Source organism: Pinus tabuliformis, chromosome 7, assembly GCF_031772625.1.
Source record: "Pinus tabuliformis cultivar Carrire ecotype Pingquan chromosome 7, CPIR1, whole genome shotgun sequence".
Taxonomy (NCBI): Eukaryota; Viridiplantae; Streptophyta; class Pinopsida; order Pinales; family Pinaceae; genus Pinus; species Pinus tabuliformis.
The window spans coordinates 182,125,990-182,149,045 of record NC_142293.1 but is presented as its reverse complement, the minus strand read 5'-3'; the positions used below and the strand labels follow the sequence as shown (position 1 = coordinate 182,149,045).

At 42.5% G+C, this 23,056-nt stretch overlaps 1 protein-coding gene across 4 annotated transcripts in view; it reads right to left on the bottom strand.

Moving 5' to 3' along the window:
• Nucleotides 1-23,056, bottom strand: part of LOC149246455 (OVARIAN TUMOR DOMAIN-containing deubiquitinating enzyme 12-like) — a 323,598-nt gene that overhangs the window by 185,862 nt on the left and 114,680 nt on the right. For 3 of the 4 annotated variants that reach the window (XM_089457922.1, XM_089457921.1, XM_089457920.1), the window contains exon 3: nt 19,594-19,667. The exons of the other annotated variant lie outside the window; for it this stretch is intronic. In XM_089457922.1, coding sequence (XP_089314048.1) covers nt 19,594-19,667 — 74 coding nt within the window. The remainder of the gene's footprint in view (nt 1-19,593; nt 19,668-23,056) is intronic. 4 annotated transcript variants of the gene reach the window in all.

Below are 23,056 nucleotides of genomic sequence, written 5' to 3'. Positions count from 1 at the left end.
GAGGAAGAGGACAACGATTCTTGATCGTTATTTTATTCAGTGCTCTGTGATCAATGCACATCCTCCACGAGCCATCTTTCTTTCTCACCAAGACAATTGGAGATTCGCATGGTGATGTGCTTGGTCTTATGAACCCTTTGTCGAGAAGCTCCTGTCCCTGCTTCTTGATCTTTGCATTCTCTAAAGCCGATAACCTATACATTCTGATGTTAGGCAATGGAGCATCTTGCTGCAAATTAATATCATGTACAATTTCCCTTTTGGGTGGCAGACCTTTATGTTCTTGAAATAGAATATCATATTCTGAAACAACTTTTTCTAAATCAGCTTTCTGTTTAGCATCACAGCCTTCAAATACATTGGTTTTATCAGGGGTCTTTTCCTTTACAACCATTAGTAAAAATTGCTTGCATGAGTTTACAATTCTTTTCATTTGCCCTGAGTTAATGAGAGTGTAGTTATTTTTGAGCTGATGAGCTCTTACAATATATTCGATTCCATCTTTTGTGAGTTGATACTTATTTTCAATTCTATAGAAAATGGCTTTTCTATCATACAAGTAAGGACTTCCTAAAACAATACCACATATATCCAAAGGAACTATATCTAACTCAACCTCATTTACAAAAGTTGACCCAAAAGCAAACCTAAGTTTACATTGTCTAGTCACTTGTAGCTTTGCTTTATCACATACCCAACCTAATGGATATGGTTTCTTGTGAGGTGTGGTTAGTAGTCCCAACTTCTTTACAATTGTTTCAGAAATCAAGTTTACTTGTGAACCACTATCAAATAAAATATCAATCTTTTGATGCTTGGAAATAACTCTAATATGAAAAAGCTCATATCTTTTCCTCTCATTTTCTTCATTATCAATAGATTGTGCAGAATTACTAGTAGATGCTTAAGAATTTTTAACTTTTATTCCTGCAGCTGTGACTGTTGTTTCATCACCTGAGTCTAACCCCAAATCTTTCTAAATAGCAGCAGCAGTGTTCTTCTTCTTGCCATCGAACTTCTTGGGTTTCAGCTCCGGATGCAAAGACCAGCAGTGTTCATCATCATGTCCAACCTTCTTGCAGTGAGTGCATGAAGGTTTGTCCTTCTGTACAGTATTTGTCTTCCTCTCTTTCCATTTCTGCTTCCTCTTCTCCTTGTTCTTGCTTGCAGTGAGTTTTGATGATCCCCCAATCTCTAGGTTCACATTCCTGCCTCTAGCCTCTAGATGTGTAGCCTGAACAGATACCTCATCTATGTTAGTAGGGTTAAACATGAGAATGGTGTGCCTCAAATAGCTATGTAGACCACCTATATACTTCAACAAAGTTTCAGGTGAGTCTAGAGAAATGCCTAGAATTAAAACTCTTTTTCAAAATTCCTAGGTATAGCATTGTACACTTTGCCCTTTTAATTGGCGAAGAGTTTGCCAACTCATCATGGCTTGCTGCGTATAAGCTAGTGGATAGAATTGCTTTTTAATGGCAGAAACAAATTCATTCCAGGTAGAAAGAATTTTACCATGCTTCTCCAAATCAACTTGTGCCTTGCCTTCCCACCACACTAGGGCAGTTCCTCCAAGGCGTAGGCTAGCCAGCTGAACTTTCTCCTTTCTGAATCGATGTTCTGCACTCTGCAATATACATCAATCTGTCTAATCCAATTATCTAGCTTTTCTGCATTTAATTCTCCATCATATATTGGCAAATCAAATTTTACATCTAATTTAATCAAAGGGCTAGAAGGAGGTGTTGATAGAGGAGGCTCTTTCCCTTTCCCTTTGCCTTCTGAATGGCCATCTAGAAGAGGTTCCTTTGTTCCTTTGTCTTGTTTGGAGGTTGAAGTATCTTCAACTCGACCTTTCTTAAATTCTCTATACATCTCTTCTACCATGGCTCTCATGGTCATGAAATTGTCCATGAACTGAGAGTCTAATTCCAAGGGAATTTCTTCTACCATTTTCCTCCTAGGATGGACTCTTCCTATTTCTGGGTTAGTCTCAACTAGTTCTCCTTCTCCTAATTTGAGCTTTGACCTAGTTAGCATTCAACAATCTAGCACAAGCTTGTCTAACCTTAGAAAACCTAAAGCTCTGATACCACTTGATCTGATATATGATCTTAAACAATTATTAAGGTATTACAGACTCATGTGCATGGATATGCCTATGTTACTTTGTGCAATGGATCGATAAGATTGCGAAATACATAGACAATGAAGCAGTAAAAGAAACATAATAGACAACACACATAAACACAACAAGTTTAATAAGGAGTTCACCCAACACTCCTGGGCTACATCTCCTGGTCCAGCCTTCAGTGGTGACCTCTCTATTATGTCTTCAAAACAGAGTTTTACAACAGTGAGCTCAATTTGAGCCTCACACAACAGATACAAAACAATAAGGCTTTACTTGGATCCCCCAAGTCTCTTCTGAGTACACAGACTCTCCTCACTGACTCTCTGTCTCTGTTGCTCTGTCTCAACACTGCTTGTCCTGTTTGCTCTCTGTCTATGGCTTTAAAGCCAATCTGCATTGTCTGTTCGTTTCATCTTCTCGGGCTTTCTGTCTCCCGACCCCTGTCCGCTCGAATCCCCCTTTTGAGCGTTAAATAATCATTGCTAACGCCTTTAGGGGAGGTGGCCACCTGTTCTGCAACAGAAGAGTGCATCGGGCCTTTGAAATCCCTGAAACAGTCGCTCTCTGTTTACACAGAGAAATGCATTCAAACACGGGAAAAACCGCCAAAACACTGTTCATCGGACTTCAAAAGTCCTCAAATCCGGTCTATACTCCTATCGGGTCTACCTTTACACCACTTACCGCATCTCCACCGTTGATCTGGGAGATCCAGATCCAATGGCTATGGTTCATTTCGGGCGGCCCTTTCGTACGGGGGTTAACCACCCGATGAGGGTGGTTTTCTCTCTCCTTAGCCTGGACACGTGGCAGTCGTTGTATAGGATTGAGCAGAGCCCGGCCCAAACCATTTACTGCCTTTGGCCCGCCCGAAATCCTACTTATATCGTGATTTCCTTTGTATTTAAAAATACATTAAAATGTTGAAAAACCCCGTAAAATGGCTTTATCGGACTTGAAATATTATAATATCGCATTCATAGATCCCGTCGGGTCTGGTTTTCATCGCATCAGCACTTCCCTTCATATTTCATTTAATAAACGAAATACGCGAAATACACAGAAATCTGTCGTTTGACGGATCTCAAATTTTATGGAATATTGCCTTATATCTCTATCGATTCCGACTGCCGAAAGCCATATGTATATCAGCCCCGATCTTTTGCATAGTTCCGATGCGACATTGCGATGCGATTAATCTCAATCACATATCACAGATACCCCGGGCCATTTGTAATCACTCCTCTGTGTTTTTCGATTGTGATATCGCGCGTTAACATGGGTCGTCGATCTGCGCGCTTGATCGACAGTCCTCGTTGGCCCGCGCTGATCACAATCGCAACTGTCATGTGATATCCCTGACTGCCTCCGCTTGCCATCGCCGATTGCGATGTGTCGATCGAATCTGGGCCGTTGATTGGCCAAATCCGACGGCTCTTATGCAAAGTTGCTTTAGACCGCCGATAAGCTTGTTTTCACTATTTTCTCTATGTTTTTCGCTGCCGATAGTGTTTTCCGCCTGTTTTAAGAGTTCATCCTTTTGCGATAGTTTTGATCTTTTAAAAGATTTTGAAGACTTAGAGGGTTTTTGGATCAGCGGAAGCGAAGCTGGTGGGGTACTGTGTGGGCAGAACAGTACCTAACAGGGCAAAACCAAGGTAGAAGGAGTTGCTACCGAGGCGGATTTCTAGCCAAGGAATCTGGATCAATGTTGCAAGTGCACAGAAGATCGGAGAGGTGCAACTTGACGATTGGCAGGAGGATTTCCAGAAGGGAAATTGGGACTCAGAGGGAGTCTAGCAGAGAACTTCTAAGCGAGAAGTAGAGAGACTCAGCAGGAGTCGAAAGGAGAACTTCCAGAGGGAAGTAGAGAGACTCGGAGGAGTCGAAAGAAGAGCAGAGAGATGGCCATGAATGGGCTGAGGGATCAAGACAGGCTGGACGAGGCGTCCAACTTTGTGGTCTGGAAGGCTAGGATCTTGTCCATTCTAGATAGACATCGCATCAAGGGCTTCGCCTTGAGAACAATGGCTATCCCAGTTGACCCGGCAGCTAATGAGAAGTACGAGGAGGCAATGGCCAAGGCAAAATGCATCATCCTTGATGGGGTCAAGGATCATGTGGTCCAACATATTGCCGAGAAGGAGATGGCAAAGGAAATGTGGGACACCTTGAAGACGTTGTACCAGCATACTTCCGTGCAGAGGAAGAAGTTACTTGAGAATTAGTTACGGTCATACCAGATGCAGAAGGGGGAGCGGATAGATCACTTCCTCAGTCGGTTGAAGGAGAGTCGGGACCCACTGAATTCCATAGGAGCCACGCCAGATGAAGAGTTGATGTTGATTTGGGGTAGCATCGGATGTGCTCTAGCCATGAAAATTGGTGGAGAGGCTAAAGCACATGAGATCTCCAAGACTCGGAAATGGTTTGGGCAGATTCTAACCGGTTTGGGAGATATTAAAATAATTAATATTTTTAATGGAGTTGTGTTGGAATTTCTAAGTCTAACTGTTAGAAATCCTTCCTGTACTTTCTGACTTATTTCTTCCTACTTATTCTGTTAATTAACAAGTTATTTACCATGTAAATATTGAAAATAAATACAAGTACAGTCTCAACACATACAGATCATCAACTGAAGGAAAAACAAGCACATAAGTGACACCGCTATTTTTGGACTAATGTCCCCGGAAAAACCCAATGCGGGAAAACCGGTGTAGCTATCTGAGGGTTTTATTATTAAGCAGTTTCAAAATACAATCTAGGTGCCAGAAATGGCTCACACAACAGAGAATGCCCTTGGCAGTAGTACCTCTCAGTCGGATACAGATATCAGCCCAAATCTTTCCCCACGAAATTTCCAAGCGTCAAACTCTAGGGTTTGTGTCAGACTATCTGGCCCAGCGTCAGCCTCTTTGGGCTCTGCGTTAGCCTCTGGAGCCTTTGCATCTCCCACGCTGGCCCTCCTCAAGCTCTGCGCAACTCCTCACTGCCTCTGCGTGGCCTCTGGCTGTTTTTGCATGGCCTTTAGCTGGCTCTGCGTCAACCCTCTCCCGACTTTTGCATTGATGCTCCTGGTACTATCTCTGCCTCTCTACTACTGCATTCACTGCCCCTCAGCCGCAACTCTGATCACTCCTTCAATTTCCTCAGCAAGCCCTGCCTCAGAAAATCGAATTCTTGATCAACTCAGTGTGTTCTCCAAGTGACCCTCAAACCTCCTCTTATACTTTTCTCGTTGACAATTCAACGACCGAGATTAAGTCCCTAATCAACAGCTAAGATTAGATTTGGCTTGATCTATGACTTTTGGACCATTCTAACTCAGTTTTATATTAATTCACATTAATATTTTATTTTCCCTAAGTTTAGACTTAGGGACTTCATTAAAAATATTAATTATTTTAATATCTCCCAAACTGGTTAGATTCTGCCCAAACCATTTCTGGGTATTGGAGATCTCATGCGCTTTAGCCTCTCCACCAATTTTCATGGCTAGAGCACATCCGATGCTACCCCAAATCAACAAGTTCCTAAGTTTGGTATTAATATAAAACTGGGTTAGAGGGTTCCAAAAGTCATGGATCAAGCCAAATCTAATCTTAGCCGTTGATTAGAGATTTAATCTTGGCCATTGAAGGACCAACAGGAAAAGTATAAGAAGAGGCTTGAGGGTCAGTTGGAGAACACACTGAGGGAGACCAGTCAGTTCGATTTTTGGAGCAGGGTTAGCTAAGAAATTCGAACTAGTGGTCTGGAGAGCAGCAGGAGGCAGCAAGTACGAAACAGAGAGTCAGGAACAGCACCAAGGGAACAACGCAGAGGTTGGAGAGGCAGACGCAGAGGCTGCAGACTGCGCAGTCACTGGAGGGCCTGCGTGGGTGATGCAGAGAGGCCCAATGCTGACACAGAGGGGCAGGGGTTGACGCTGAGACTGGGGGAAGTGCTGAAGAATTTTCTCTCTGTTGGGTAAGCCAGTTTGGCACCCAGTTGTACTGAAGAATTGCTAAATAATAAAATCCTCCCTTGTTGCACTGGTTTTCCCACGTTGGGTTTTTCTGGGGACTAATTGTCCAAAATATTTGTGTCTATGTGTTAATTCGTGTGCATGTGTTTGTTTCTGTACTATGGTGTGATATCTGCAGCAAAATTTATTTTAATGTTTACTGAAGGATTTTCATAAATAACTTATAGGGAAATAAGTAGGTAAAATAAATCAGTGGTTGCAGTGATAGAAATTTCACAGTTGATGGTGAGGACCGCACTTAATTTAGTCTCCGAGGAGTGGGAGACATTTGTCCAGAGCATATTGGGCAGGGCGGATCTTCCAGATTGGGAAGAATTGTGGGCACCTCTTCGTCAAGAGGAGGTCAAGTGGTTGAGCAAGGCAGGAAGTAGCAGCAAAGGAGTCTGGATCAAGAAGGAAGAGGAAGAGGATGTAGATCTGGCATATGCGGGAAAGCAGGAGAAGAGGAAGAAGAAGGACCTCTCCAAGGTCAAGTGCTTCCACTGTGGGGAACTAGGTCATTATCCGAGGAAGAAGAACAACGGAGAGGCGTCTGACTCTAAGGCAGCGCCAGCGAAGGCGAAGAAGGAGGTCGAGGAGGACGACGATTGTGCCATGAGTGCTCATGTACCTCTAGAGAAGAGGTGGGGAGACATCGAGCTATAGTCCAGAAGACTACAGGAGATGAGGGGAAGGATCCTTGAGGTACCCAACCTCCTGGATTATACCTTGCTACAGGAGCCTGAGGAGAGAGTAGCAGGACTGGCAGATGTCGGTAGAGACAGATGCGGATGAAGCAGCACAGATTGCTATAGCACAGGAGTCCCCGGGCAACGCGAGGCTAGTAGGCTACAACAGTGCAAGAGGCACGGGAGTGTTGCAACGGTGCAGGATGGCACAGAGAGGTTTGCAACGGTGTGAGATGTAGGGAGTTGTTGCAGCAGCGCAGAGGTCAGTAGAGGGAGCACTTGTTAGCGACAAAGGGAGCTTCAACATTGGGACTGTTTCTAGCCTGACAAGGATGTCAAAAGTTGGGTGGATCAGTTACTTACTTCTCAGTAACTGAGTTGCAGTGCAGTAGCAGTAGGCAATAGCACGATGCAACATGATGAGAGGGGATGTAGTGCAGATGCAGTGTTGGGAGGATGGACCAGTAGCAGCACGGATGCAGAGGGAGTTGCCGTACGGATGCAGCAGTGGTAGTGGCAGGGCCATGGGCAGTAGTACAGGATGCAGCAGTGCAGAGGATGTTGGGCGGGGAGGCCTAGCATCAGCATAGGTACCGGTGCCAGATAATCAGAGTGATGCTCAGTGAGGAGTATTACTAGAGCACAGTCCTCGCTAAGAGGGAGTGTTGATTTGGGGTAGCATCGAATGTGCTCTAGCCATGAAAATTGGTGGTAATATAAAACTAGGTTAGAAGGTTCCAAAATTCATGGATCAAACCAAATCTAATCTTAGTTGTTGATTAGAGATTTAATCTCAATCGTTGAAGGACCAATAGGAAAAGTATAAGAGGAGGCTTGAGGGTCAGTTGGAGAACACACCAAAGTGATCAGTCATTCGATTTGCTAGAGCAGGGTTACTAAGCAAAGTCGAAGCAGTAATCAGCAGGGAGGGGCAGTGAGTACTGGACAGAGAGGCAGGAACAGTGCCAAGAGACCAGCACAGAGGCAGAGAGCGAGAAGCAGCAACCAGAGCAGGCCACGCAGAGCCCAGCAAAGACAACGCTAAGGCCAAAGGGACTGTGTCATGCAAGCAGAGAGTAGCTGGAGTGACGCAGAGGGTCCCAGAGGCTGCGCAGCACCTCAGAGGGTTGACACAGAGGGGTGTGGGGCTAATGCAGAGGCCAGAAGGGCCAACGCACAGCTTCAGATTCACTGGAGAGGGTTTCGTGGGACAGGTTTTCTGAATACCTATTTTCGAATAGAGAGGTATTGTTGCCAGTTATTTTTCTCTGTCGAGTGAGCCAATTTGGCACCCAATTGTACTCAAGGAAATACTGCATAATAATAAACCCTCATAATAGTTGCACCAGTTTTCCCGCATTGGGTTTTTTTGGGGACATTTGTCCAAAAATAACAGTGTCACTTATGTGTTTGTTTTCTTTCAGTTGATGATCTGTAGATGTTGACACTGTATTGTGTTTATTTCGTTATTTATATGTTTTAAATAACTTGTTCGAATTTAACAAGTAGAAGAAATAAACCAAAAGAATACAGATTAAATTTCTAACAGATAGATTTAGAAATTTCAACACTTGCACATATCAAAGACCAAGCACACGGGGCAGCGTTTGTTTGCGGCGTCTTATGATCGCCCATGCTTATATTAGGCCATAAAAATAAAATAAAGAGGTTTATTCTAAAAGCATTTTAATCTACATGTAGCTGATCTAGCATGATAGAAGAATATGATGTTAGTTCTAATGAGAAAATCAACATGCAATGCATCCTACCCTAACATGCATATGATTTCGGGCGAATACTAAGTGTAATCATAGAGCCAATGCACATAACATATCATTAGGTCAATACAAATATGCCTGCCTATATGATTACTCATGCGATAGATCCAAAAACCAACATAGAGACAATCACATGGAGGATGATGCGGGTGGGAGGCGGGAAAGTACGATATCCATATGACGTAGAAAGGAGTCTTGGATGAGGGGAAGGACACCATTTTAGAGGTTCAGAACCTTTCTTGTAAATACAATGGATGAATGAACGACCAAGCTTAGGAACTCCCTATCATGATCATTGTTCATGATATTATGCTTTGTGAATGCCACAAAGCCCTGATGGGAGGGGAGAGGAGACTGAGGGAAGGAAGAAGCGCGACAAACGGATATCTCAATGTGATGGTCACATTGGAGAGGGGCAATGATGGCGTGCTCATAATCCTGATGCTAATTTGGGGTAGCATCGGATGTGCTCTAGTCACAAAAATTGGTGGAGAGGCTAAAGCACATGAGATCTCCGATACCCAGAAATGGTTTGGGCAGATTCTAAACAGTTTGAGAGATATTAAAATAATTAATATTTTTAATGGAGTCCCTAACTCTAAGTATAAACTTAGGGAAAATAAAATATTAATGTGAATTAATATAAAACTGTGTTAGAAGGGTCAAAAAGCCATGGATCAAACCAGAGCTAATCTTAGCCGTTGATTAGGGACTTAATCTCGGCCATTGAATTGTCAACAAGAAAAGTATAAGAGGAGGCTTAAGGGTCACTTGGAGAACACACCGAGTTGATCAAGAATTCGATTTTCTGGGGTAGGGCTTGTTGAGGAAATCGAAGGAGTGATCAGAGCTGCAGCTGAGAGGAAGTGAATACAGTAGCAAAGCGGCAGAGATAGTACCGGGAGAATCAACGCAAAAGCTGGGAGAGGGTTGAAGCAGAACCAGCTACATGCCATGCAGAAGCAGCCAGAGGCCACGCAGAGGCAGCAAGGAGCTGCGTAGAGCCTGAGGAGGGCCAGCGTGGGAGATGCAGAGGCTCCAGAGGCTGACGCTGGGGCAGAGAGGCTGACGCAGACCCTAGAGGTTGACGCTGGGGCAGAGAGGCTGACGCAGACCCTAGAGGTTGACGCTGGGAGATTTCGTGGGGCAGATTAGGGATGATATCTGTCTCCGACTGAGAGGTACTACTGCTGAGGACATTTTCTGTTGGGTGAGCCATTTCTAGCACCCAAATTGTATTCTGAAACTGTTTAATAATAAAACCCTCAGATAGTTGCACCGGTTTTCCCGCATTGGGTTTCTCCGAGGACATTAGTCCAAAAATAACGGTGTCACTTGTGTGCTTGTTCTTCCTTCAGTTGATGATCTGTATGTGTTGAGACTGTACTTGTATTTATTTTCAGTATTTACATGGTAAATAACTTGTTAATTAACAGAACAAGTAGGAAGAAATAAATCAGAAAGTACAGGAAGGATTTCTAACAGATAAAATTAGAAATTCCAACATGTTATCAGAGCATGGTTGCAGATCACAAGATAACTGAGGGCATCAGGCGAGCAAAGCAATAGCAGCAGCAGAAATAGTTGTCCCAAGTGACAGAAGTTCCTAGCGGAAAAGCAGCGAGGAAGGGGTGACGCAGTGCTTGTGTCATCAGTTCGAGCTGGGAAGAGGATCAGCGCAATGGCAGAGAGGAGCAGACCTAACCTATGCAGTGCCCGATCATCTTTCTCTATCAGGAAATATTGACGTCCGTGGCCAGGATGTCCGGATTTTGCTAGTGCCGGGATTGCGTAGAGCCTAGACGCTCTAACCTTTAGTTTGCTGGGGCATAGGAGGCTGTGGGTAAGTTGTGGAGTGAAGCTCGTGGGGTACTGTGGTCAGAACAGTACCTAACAGGGCAAGACCAAGGAGGAGGGATTTGCTGCCAAGGATTTCTAGCCAAGAAATCCGGATCAGTGGTGCAGCTGCACTAACGATCGAAGTGGTGGCATCTCGACATAAGCAGAGGGGTTTCTAGAAGGGAAATCGAGGCTCAGAGGGAGTCACACCGAGAACTTCCATGAGGGAAGTAGAGAAACTCAGAGGAGTCGAAAAAGGAGCAGCGAAATGGCAGTGAATGGGGTAAGAGATTAGGACAGACTGGACGGAGCCTCAAACTTCGTAGTCTGGAAGGCCAGGATCTTGTCCATTCTAGACAAGAATCGTCTCAAGCACTTCGCCTTGAACACGATAGTGATCCCAGTTGACCCGTCTAAGAACGACAAGTACGAGGAGGCAATGGCGAGGACCAAGAGCATCATCCTTGATGGGGTCAGGGACCATGTAGTACCACATATTACCGAAAAGGACACGGCAAATGCGATGTGGAAGGCCCTGACGAAATTGTATCAACATACTTCCGTGCAGAGGAAGACACTACCAGAAAATCAACTACAGTCATCCCAGATGCAGAAGGGAGAACAGATAGACACCTTCCTCAATCAATTGAAGGAGATCCAGGATCAGCTGACTTCCATAGGGGCCATGCTGGATGAGGAGATGTTGGTGAGGACTGCATTGAACACAGTCTCAGAGGATTGGGAGGTATTTGTCCAGAGCATACTGGGCAGGTTGACCCTTCCAGATTGGGAGGAATTGTGGGCGGCTCTTTGTCAAGAAGAGATCATAAGGCTAACCAAGGCGGGAAGCAGTGGTAAGGGGGTCAGAATCAAGGAGGAAGAGGAGGATGTTGCCCTAGCATTTGAGGGAAATCAGGAAAAACAGAAGAAGAAGGACCTCTCCAAGGTCAAATGCTTCCACTATGGGGAACTAGGTCACTATGCGAGCCAGTGTCCAAGGAAGAAGAGCAAGGGAGAGGCTTCTGAGACCAAGGTTGTGCCAGCAAGGGCGAAGAAAGAAGTGGAGACAGATGATGACTGTGCCATGAGTGCTCATGCACCACTTGAGAGGAAGTGGGGAGACATCGAGCTGTAGTCAGATGGACTACAGGCAATGAGGGGCAGGATCCTTGAGGTACCCAACCTCTTGGATTATACCTTGCTACGAGAGCCCCAAAGAGGAGTAGCGGTACTGGCAGATGTCGGTAGAGATGGATGCCGATGGAGCGACAGAGGGAGCTACAGTGCAGGAGTCCCAGGGCAGCGTGAGGCAGCAGTGCGAGATGCACAGAGTTGTTGCAGCAGCACAGAGGTCAAAGAGGGAGCACTTGTTAGTGACAAAGGGAGCTTCAACATCGGGAGCGTTTCTAGCCTGATGGAGATGTCAGAGTTGGGAGATCTGTTACTTACTTCTCAATAACCGAGTTGCAATGCAGCAGTTAGCAGTGGCAATGCTATGAGCAGCATGATGCAACATGATGAGAGGGGTTGCAGTGCAAATGCAGTAATGGCAATGGCAGGGCCATGGTTAGCAGCACGGATGTAGAGGGAGCTGTCGTACAGATGCAACAGTGGCAGTGGAAAAGCCATGGGTAGCAGTACATGATGCAGCAGTGCAGAGGATGTTGGGAAGCCATCCTAACATCAGCACAAGGACCGATGCCGGATGATCAGGGTGATACTCAGTGAGGAGTATTACAAGAGCACAGTCCTCGCTAAGAGGGAGTGTTTATTTGGGGTAGCATCGGATGTGCTCTAGCCACGAAAATTGGTGGAGACGCTAAAGCACATGAGATATCCAATACCCATAAATGGTTTGGGCATATTCTAAACAGTTTGGGAGATATTAAAATAATTAATATTTTTAATGGAGTCCCTAAGTATAAAGCTAGGGAAAATAAAATATTAATGTGAATTAATATAAACTATGTTAGAAGGGTCCAAAAGTCATGGATCAAGCCAGAGTTAATCTTAGCCGTTGATTAGGGACTTAATCTCAGCTGTTGAATTTTCAATGAGAAAAGTATAAGAGGAGGCTTGAGGGTCACTTGGAGAACACACCGAGTTGATCAAGAATTTGATTTTTTGGGGCAGGGCTTGTTGAGGAAATCGAAGGAGTAATCAGAGTTGCAGTTGAGGGGCAGTGAATACAGTAGCAAAGAGGCAGAGATAGTACCGGGAGCATCAACGCAGAAGTCAGGAGAGGGTTGACACAGAGCCAGCTAGAGGCCACACAGAAGCAGCCAGAGGCCACGCAGAGGTAGCTAGGAGCTGCGCAGAGCCTGAGGAGGGCCAGCATGGGAGACGCAAAGGCTCCAGAGGCTGACGCAAAGCCCAAAGAGGCTAACGCTGGGCCAGAAAGGCTGAAGCTAGGCAGACGGTGGGCCAAAGAGACTGACACAAACCCTAGAGGTTGATGCTGGGAGATTTCGTGGGGCAAATTGGGGTTGATATCTATCTCCGACTGAGAGGTACTACTGCCGAGGGAATTTTCTGTTGGGTGAGCCATTTCTGGCACCCAAATTGTATTCTGAAACTGCTTAATAATAAAACCCTCAGATAGCTGCACCGGTTTTCCCGCATTGGGTTTTTCTGGGGACATTAGTCCAAAAATAACGGTGTCACTTGTGTGCTTGTTTTTCCTTCAGTTGATGATTTGTATGTGTTGAGACTGTACTTGTATTTATTTTCAGTATTTACATGGTAAATAACTTGTTAATTAACAGAACAAGTAGGAAGAAATAAATCAGAAAGTACAGGAAGGACTTTTAACAGATAGAATTAGAAATTCCAACACCTGAGGGTGTATCTGAGGAGGTAAAATATATCCAACAAGGGTCTCTTCCTTGACACTATACTTAGGAGGGGGAAAGGGCTCATCAGCGTTGAGGGAAGGGTCCTCAAATGGTTCGAATATACTCCTAGAATCACAAGGAAGGCAGGTAGTAGCAAAGACCCTATCGACTTCATCATCATTAGTACCAAAAATAGGGTCTTTCCAAAAAGGAGAATCAATTGCTTCCAATTGCACCCTTTCATGCAAGGCAAAACAATGATCCTCTTTTCCAAGGGTATCGATCAGTGTTGCGGGGGAGCGCCCCCCCCCCCCCTCGCTCCCGCTCCCGATCCGCGCTCCGGGCGGGAGCGACTCGGGAGCGGGTCGGGAGCGCGCTCCCGAAATCGCTCCCGAAAAGGGAGCGATTTCGGGAGCGCGCTCCCTAAAAAAAATTTCGCTCCCTGCCTTTTCGGGAGCGTTTTCGGGAGCGTTTTGCCTTTTTTGCATTTTTTTTTTGTAGTAATGTTCGAAATGCAATTTTGTTTGAAAGAAACAAATAGTTTTTTAGTGGGGCAACTTAATGATCAAGTCTAGGCCCTAGTATTGATATGCTATTCATGGTAATGTTAAATTCTTAAAGTAAAAGTGACATTTTCTTTAATTTTCATTTTCATCCTTTTACTTAAATTTTTAACATTACCATGAAATGACTCAGGATGTTTGAGAGTGGTTTCGTCCTCATTGGATTTCATATGGAGAAAGTAGAATTTTAGATTTCATTCAAAATCCAGCAGACTTATCAGTTTTTCAGGATTTCAGGATTGGGGGATTGCAATGTTTCCATTGAATTTTGTCATGTATTAGGGTATGGAACTCATATTTAATCAAGAGTACCAATCCCTCTATGTACCTTGATGTTAGTGACATTGGTTGTCGAACTCCTCTATCATGACCCTTCTAAAAATGTACGCATCACTCAAACAAAATCTTGACTTGACATGCTATGCTTTTTCTATCTTATGTTAATGCTTAGAGGGTGATATTAATGACAAAGATCCCTATACAGATACAAAGGTAATGACAAAGATACCTCTGGATATTAATACTTGGAGGGTGATATTAATGACAAAGATCCTGATTTTGCAACAAGACTAAAAAATTAGATATTTCTCGTGGTGGCAAGAGGCCCAAGCATAAGAAATAGATAATAGATTTACTTCTCTTTTCTAGTTTCTAGTAGCTTTTATAACTATTGACTCTTTCATATTTATTATGATATTTTTTTAAACAATATATGACAATTTAAGTTTGAAGTTGGCAATTATAACTCATTAGTAATGAATTATGAATATGATGCTTCATGAAAGTTGAAAGTTGTTTCATTTCATTTCATTTTATAACATTTCATTTCATGTTAGATATTATTTGTTGTAATGGTTACACTTAGCTTACAAGTACAACTTTGGTGATCAATGATGATAAATGTTATATATTGAATTTTAAAAGCTTGAAACTTTAAGATTGATGAATCATGAGACTCAATATGTTGTATGTTACTATGTTACTAACTTGCGGACGTGGTTGATGAAGATTATAACTTCTAGATGATTGTTGTTATATGGTTCAATCTATGTTTTTTTATGTTTTTTATGTCTATTTCATCATTCTACATGTTTTTGTTGACATATATGTATCAAAAATTAAAAAATATAAAATATATATATATTTTTTAAAAATCGCTCCCTGATTCGCTCCCAAACCGGGAGCTTCTGAAAATGGTCGCTCCCGCTCCCGCTTCCGCTCCCGCTCCCCGCTCCCGCTCCCGCTCCCAAGTAACATTGGTATCGATGGATATGTCATCATGCATAATGCCCAAGAGAAAGGGAAGGCCAATCTCAACTTCATCCTCCTTGTCGGTGTCATAAATGGGAGCACAATCAAATTAAGGACCAAAAATTTCCCATTTTTCCTTTTCAGTACGGAAGTAATCCCTAATGTCAACTTCCAAGGGACTAATGGGATCACCTTCCTCAAGGTTCTCAAAGGGAGAATCATAAGGAGTAATATCCTCAGGAAAGGTAAGGTTAGCCTCAACTCTATTTACCATAGACTCATCCTCCTCATCACATGTGTTCTCAAAATCATCTTTATCACCATTTTCATCATCTGGACCCAGGTTGGATTCATTTTCCTACTCATCATTTAGATTCCCAATGTCCTCTCCAATTACTTCATCTTGACTAATAAGACCTTCCCTTTGGAGGGCTACCTCTAGGCTTTCACAAGCAGCTTCATTAGATTGGAATTTTGGCCCCTTATACTTCACGAATTCGTTGATCAACTCAACAAAGGATGAAATGTTTTCAGGTGCACATGAGTCAAGCTAGCCTCGGTGTTCATATCCAATCGAGGAAATAAATAACTCGATGAGGTTGTCTAAAATAATCACATTCACCTCGGAAGCATGCTTGATGACTTTTTCTATGTGGTCAATCATTGTACACGGATCACCATCAAACTGTGGCATATTTCGCATGAACTTCTAATCCAAGGCATTTGGGTATCTTGGGACCCATGTGATATCCAAAACAAGGAACCATTCATGAAGTCTTTTGATAGCCATTGATCTTTATATATCGATAACATGGGAATCGCTAGAGTGAATAAAAATTGCCTCAACTAATGCTTACTTCACCCTACAAGCATTAACTTTAAAGTTCAATGAGGAACTAGGGCTTTGTTCCCCGACAATGGCACCAAAAATGTTACCGCTCAAACTAGCAGGGACCCTAGGACGAGTTCCTATAGAGCAACTTCTAGGTCAAGTGGCAACAATGGAGTGATAGCCCATTGTCACTTCAGCTAAAGCTCCCTGCTCTTTAAGAACTTTCACCGACGGGAGGAATCCTGGTATTAGGGAAATCACTAGGAGAAATATATCAAAGGTGTGAACGGTAGTGATTCTAAGAGCTTATTCAAGGAAAGACTCTAGTAATAGGGATAACTTGCTTTAGAAGCAAGATGAATGGCTCTCCAAGAAATGCAAGGAGTCCTAGACCTAGAGTTGAGTAGTATTTCTTGATAAGAAGTGCCCCAGACCAAATAATCCTAGAAGAAAAAGGTTTCCAAGCAATCCTTTTGAAATTGGAGAGACAAGGTTACAGGACCACAAAGAAGCCCTAGTGGACCCAAACAAGGTCGAGGGTTTGGGATGAAACTTCAAACAAAGGGTCTTTACCAAATGAGGGAGAAGGAGAAGGATCAAGAGATTGGATTTTGATTTTAATTTTCAATGCAATGATCCTTGAAAATGCCACCAACAAAGTGAGACCTAGGTAGAATGGTTGTTGAACTAGCTCTTGGAAAAACTTGATATTCAACTGTTGGAATGGCTTCAAATTTGGAGGACCTCTCGAGAACACACCACCGTATATCTTGACTAAGTTTCATCAATTTTCGATGGCTACAATAGCATTCATATGATGCCCTAGGAGACACTAGGGTTAGGGCCTTACTTGGACAAAAAGAGAAAAAAAGAAAATTTTGGCGACCACCAAAGGAATTTGAGTATCAGTGCCTTGTCTTTTAGGCTTAATGGAGTCAAGATACACCAAGATTTCGAATTTTGATATGCTAAGGAGCCCTAGATGACCTTTGCTAACCTTACCAAGTGAAGCAACTAGGCCATAGGGATTTACACTTCGTTTTGCAAGACAGATGAATTTTCAAGGCTTGTTAAGCTCATAGGCTGCCCCTAGGAACATTCGTCTCCCTCTCAAAGAATAATACATACAATATTTATATCATTAAAAACTCATAAAGCATTTCGCATCGTTTAGGGCATGTGCAAGAACAATAAAAGATATTCCATGTGTTAGACAAGTAATATGTACTCACAAGAGAGACAAGAGTATATCCATTCATCATGCTCCCAAAAATATAAGCTCCAAAGACAATAGCGAAAATCTAAACATCATAGTGCACCAAGATACTCCAATTTCGTCTAAGAAGAGCAAATGCGAAAATCTTTTAGAGATATTAATCCAAATCTCAGTGATGATCAAATGAAATGATCATCACATCAATATATATCTTCCCTAAGGGGTTCGATTTGCCTAATAAGGTCTAATAATGCCCCAACTAATAAAATAATGTGCAAAATAACATTCCTTGGTGACAAGTCCACCAAGATAGCTCCACAATACAAAAATAAGCCCCCAAGAGGGAAAAATAATAGATACAATAGGTCGAAGGGCCATTGAAGAGGCCTAATGGAGTCCAATGTGTGCCAAGATGGATGAATGAGCTACAAACATAGTGATAAAGGGGGTGGTCCCTTGATATCCAAGCAAATGACCTATGGTGTCCCCAAGTGGTTGTGGGGGCACAAAAACATCCTCATGGGTCTCCCTGTGGATTGAACAACCATTTCTCCCATTTGTAAGGGCTGGAAGGATGATGCAAGCCCTCCCTTTGTCTCCCACGGTGAGATACATCCTCATCTAGGCCCTGGATCAGCTGCCAATTGTGTGGTGCAAGAGTGTTGTCGGTTGGGCAAGGTTGTCCATCACTTGGGATCTTGATCTAAGGAAAACTTATTATCATCATAAATCTCAAACCCTAAGTCTCGATCTCCTTCTAGGTATTTCTTGGAGAGCTTTTAGCTTGAAGCATTGAACCATTATTGTGTCTCTCCTTGAATGGGGTTTGTGGAATCACTTCACACCTGAATCATTGGTCTATTCAGTCCAAGTGATTCCCTTCCTACCGAGACTCCTCCCATCGGTGAAAGTCCGTTAAGAGCAAGGGACTTTGACTAAGGTGACAGTGGGACATTGTCCCATGGTTGTCGCTTAGTCTAGTAGTTGTCCCTTAGGTTTTCCCTACCTTAAGGCCTTGCTAGATTGTGTGGTAACATAACCAACTTTGTTACGAGTGATCCCTAGCTAGGAGTTGGTGGCTAGGGTTTTATATGGTTTCTCTACCTAGGGTTTGAAGAGCTTGGCTTGCACCAGCTTTCTGATAAGTTGTGGTATGTACTTCATACACACAAAGTTTCCAGCAATTCAAATACCATGCGCTTGCAAATTTGATTCCCAGCTTTATCTTATCTTCTTAATTGAATAGATTCCAGCACCTGTCGTTCATGCTGATTTGACATAACATGTATTTGAACAGGTTAAATGATTCAAGTTTTAACACACATCTAGAAGATAAAAGAAAATATTTGCTGCTGTTATGATCTGTTGTAATAAGACATTTCAAATCTGTTATATGCTAAGAAAAGTGTATCTAAGGGCTGTAACATTGTAGTATTGAAGTACACTTATATGGTATTTATTCTCTTAGGCTGCTGGGTGAAATTGGGTTGAATGGAAATAAAATATTACAGCTGTGATTTAATATCTCTGATCAGCCCTAAGGCCGAAAGGTCACAGGGATTAGATTTCGAAACCTCAAGATTGAGGTGAAATTTTGAAAGTAACATTCCAAAAAAATCCACACCACCAAGAAACATTTTAGAATGTTCATAAAATTTTCCAGCTACATGGGATAACAAATTGCAAGGGAACAGATCCTTGTAACACGGATGCTAATTCTTGTAAAGTAATTTTTACTCATGGAGCTACCATTTTTAAACAAAAGCATGTCTGGGAACTTCTGATTCGTTAGCTAAATTGCATTAAATGCTCACTGAAGATACTTATATTTTGTTTTCTCCTCAAAATTTTCTTAATATTTGGAATGTCACTTTCCTTTCCGTCTATGACACCACCTCACCATAAACTTTCACTGTATCATGTATTATGCATGACATCGATAGTTATTGCACTCCATAAAAAAAACATAACAAATACCTTTTAATACAATACAGACAAATTGCCTAGACTAGATCTATCTACTTTGTGTAGAAATAATCACAAATATGGAGCCATTCTCCTGCATTATCAGCTTTTACAATGTGCCATTTAGTTTCATTTCTAAAAGTCGACATTGGACCCACTAACTCCCAAAAACAATAAAGTGAGCTCTGGGATGAAAAAGTGTAAACACAATAAAATGGTTATAAAAGAAAGGGGACAATTACATGATAGATATCACAGAAGCAGACAAACCATTGTAAATGTAAAGCAATAAGAAACTCATGGTACTACAGCAGATCAGAATGGACTGAAAACAAAATTGTGGCAGATTAGTAACATCCATGGAATATGTTACTTTTCATTTGTTTTGTGTATTTTGATTAATCATATCCAGAAAAAAAACAAGTTCTGGTTATTAAAGTCGGTTCATGTTTATAATAAACCAAACATTAAACATCTTACCTATCATGCAAACGTTGATGATCTAATGTTGCTTCATTCGCACTAGGTATATATACATTAATCCGAGGAGTATGCTGCAAAAAAAAACAGAAAGCCAATTCAAGAATTGCTATTATGACAAGGAAATTATGAAACAGGATCCTTTTATGAGAGCAAAATATCCTTGCTCTAAACAAAGAATGAGAAGTTATTAGCGAAAATCAAAAGACCAACCAAAAATGAATGCACGAGATAAGGCATTAAGTATATTAATCAAATCAGAAGGCATAGTTTTCGTAAGTTCCCTCTTTGTGCACATGGTATTTTATATAAACGTAGAAGCAGACAGGTCTACATTTTGAGTTGAGAAAAGTGGGAGATAGGGGCTGTTGCACACATTTTGTCAAAAGATCCAAGGAAGCAGAACTGCTCAACTTTTTCAACATGATCGGTGTGAAAATTCCTAGTCTCAAGGAACCCCTACTGCAGCAAATCTGAATCTACTTCACCTACTTGATTTTAATATTCATTCATCAAGTTATTCTCTGAACACTGAAGCAAATTACTTATGCAGCGTACACTACTTTAAATTTGATTTACATGAAACAGAAAACTGAGCAAAGAACAAGATACATAGGACACAATTATTTTTGGACAAAATAGTCCCTGGAAAAACCCAATGTGGGAAAACTGATGCAGCATCTCTGAGGGTTTATTTATTATGCAGGAGAAAATTCTAAAAACAAATCTACGATGTTCAACTAGCAATCCTTTACAGAGAAAATACTGGACAAAAGATTGGTGAAATAATCTCACCCTGTCACTGGAGAATCAGTGACTGATCCTCAGCTTTGGAGGCTCTATGTCACCTTCTGATGGCCTCTGCGTCAAACTGCGTCACCCTGGGCAGCTTCTGTGTCACTCCTCCTGGGTATTACACTGCCTCTCTGCTCTAGATCCTCTGTTGGCTGAGAAATTGACTTTCTTGCCTCCAGTCTCACACCTTGGCTTCTGTCAACTGAACTTCGAATTCCCTCGGCAGAAACTCAACTTCCCCTGACTGACTGCCTCTACGTCAGCACTGTGTAGGCCAGCGCCAGCGCCAGCCCTCCTCTGGATGTCTTTTTGTCCTCTCTCTGCCTTATATTCTCCAGAAATTCCTTCTCCCAGATTCTCACTGCCCCTCTGCTGCAAGATCTCCCCAATTGATTTTCCTTCTGGGAACTTCTCACCTCAGAAAATCGATTTCCTCAATCTCTCTGTCTTTCTAAATGAACCCCAAGCCTCCTTATACTTTTCTCGTTGAGACTTCAACGACCGATATTAAGTCTCTAATCAATGGCTAAGATCAAAACATGACTTGATCCGCCTTTTGGATCATTCTCACCCATATTTTGATTAATACCCATTAATACTTTAATTTTCCTAAGTTTAGACTTAGGAACCCCATTAAAAATATTAATTATTTTAATCCAAGTGGAATTTCACCAAATGGTTTCTAGGTTCTTTAGAACTCATGTGCCTTAGCCTCTCTGCCAATTTTCATGGCTAAAGCAGATCCGATGCTACCAAAAACTAATACTCCCACTTAGTGAGGAAAGTGCTCTAGCAGCAATGTCCAACTGTTGGAATTTCTAAGTTTAACCCATTAGAAATTCTTCCTATACTATCTGGTTTATTTCTTCCTACTTGTTTAATTACTTAACAAGTTATTTACCATGTAAATACTGAAAATAAACACAAGTATAGTATCAACATCTACAAATCATCAACTGAAAGAAAACAAGCATACAAGTGACACTGTTATTTTTGGACCAATGTCCCCGGAAAAACCCAATGCGGGAAAACCGGTGCAGCTATTCAGAGGGTTATATTATTATGCAGTTTATCAGAGTGCAACTGGGCGCCTAAACCGGCTCACCCGATAGAGAAAATTATATGGCAGCAATACCTCTATATCCAAAAATAGGTATTCAAAAACCCTGTCCCACAGAAACCCTCTCTAGCACAATCAGAGCACAGTGTTGGCCCTTCTAGCCACTACGTCAGCCCTCTACTGACCTGTGTCAGCCCCAGGACCCTCTGAGGCACTGCGCAACCTCTGGAGGCTTCTGCGTCAGTCCCTCTACCCTCTGCGTGGATGACACAGTCTCTCTGGGCTCTGCACTGCCTCTGCTGGGCTCTGCGTAGCCTGGACTGGTTGCTGCTCTGGCTGTCTCTGCTTCTGCGCTGGTCTCTCAGTATCGTCTCTGCCTCTCTGCCTCGTACTCACTGCCCCTCATTGTTGATCACTGATTCAACTTTGCTTAGCAAACCCGCTCTAGCAAAATGAATGACTGATCACTCTAGTGTATTCTCCAACTGACCCTCAAGCCTCCTCTTATACTTTTCTCGTTGGTCCTTCAACGACCGAGATTAAATTTCTAACCAACGACTAAGATTAGATTTGGCTTGATCCATGAATTTTGGAACCTTCTAACCCAGTTTTATATTAATACCCATTAATATTTTATTTTTCCTAAGTTCAGACCTAGGAACTCCATTAAAAATATTAATTATTTTAATATCTCCCAAACCGAGTACAATCTGTCCAAGCTATTTCTGGGTCTCGGAGATCTCATGTACTTTAGACTTTCCACCAATTTTCATGGCTAGAGCACATTGATGCTACCGCAAATCAACACCAACTGCATGTTCTCTGTTTCTGAAGCATCTCCAATTGCATTGTTGTTGTTGCTACCAATTTTCATGGCTAGAGCACATCGATGCTACCGCAAATCAACACCAACTGCATGTTGCTCTGTTTCTGAAGCATCTCCTTTTTGCATTGTTGTTGCCACCAACACTGTGTTGTTGTTGTTACTGTATTGCAACACATGACACCACCACTACCACTGCTGCATCTGTACTACAGCTCCCTCTGCATTTGCTGCTAAAACTGCCACTGCTAGCTCTGCACTGTGTTATTTTTCCAATTGTTGTTGCTCAGCAATGGAAAAGCATCCAAAATTGACTGAACTTAATTGTGTTCAGCGTAATACCATGAATGTTGGAATATGATTGCTCTAGTCTCTGACCCTCTGAATCTTCTGCGATTCTGTTGACTTCTGCACTATGCCAACTGCACTGTTGCCGACCTTGCTCTGCACTAATCATCTCCTGGTCTCGGGCTACTGCATTTGTCTCTCCAAACAATCCATTGCATCATCTGACACTAAGTCCATCTTGCTACTTTGAACCTTGGGCTCTCGTAGCAAGGAATTGATCCAAGGGGTGGACTCCTCAAGGACCTTGCCCACATGTATTCCTCCCGAATACAACTCAATATCGCCCCATTGCCCTCCTGGAGATGCATGGGCACTCATGTCAAACTCATCTTTGTCAATCTTTGCTGAAGCAACCTTAGGATCATGTTTCTCATCCTTATCATTTTGCTTCAAAGGACAATGGGATGCAAAGTGGCCCATCTCGCCACATCTGAAAC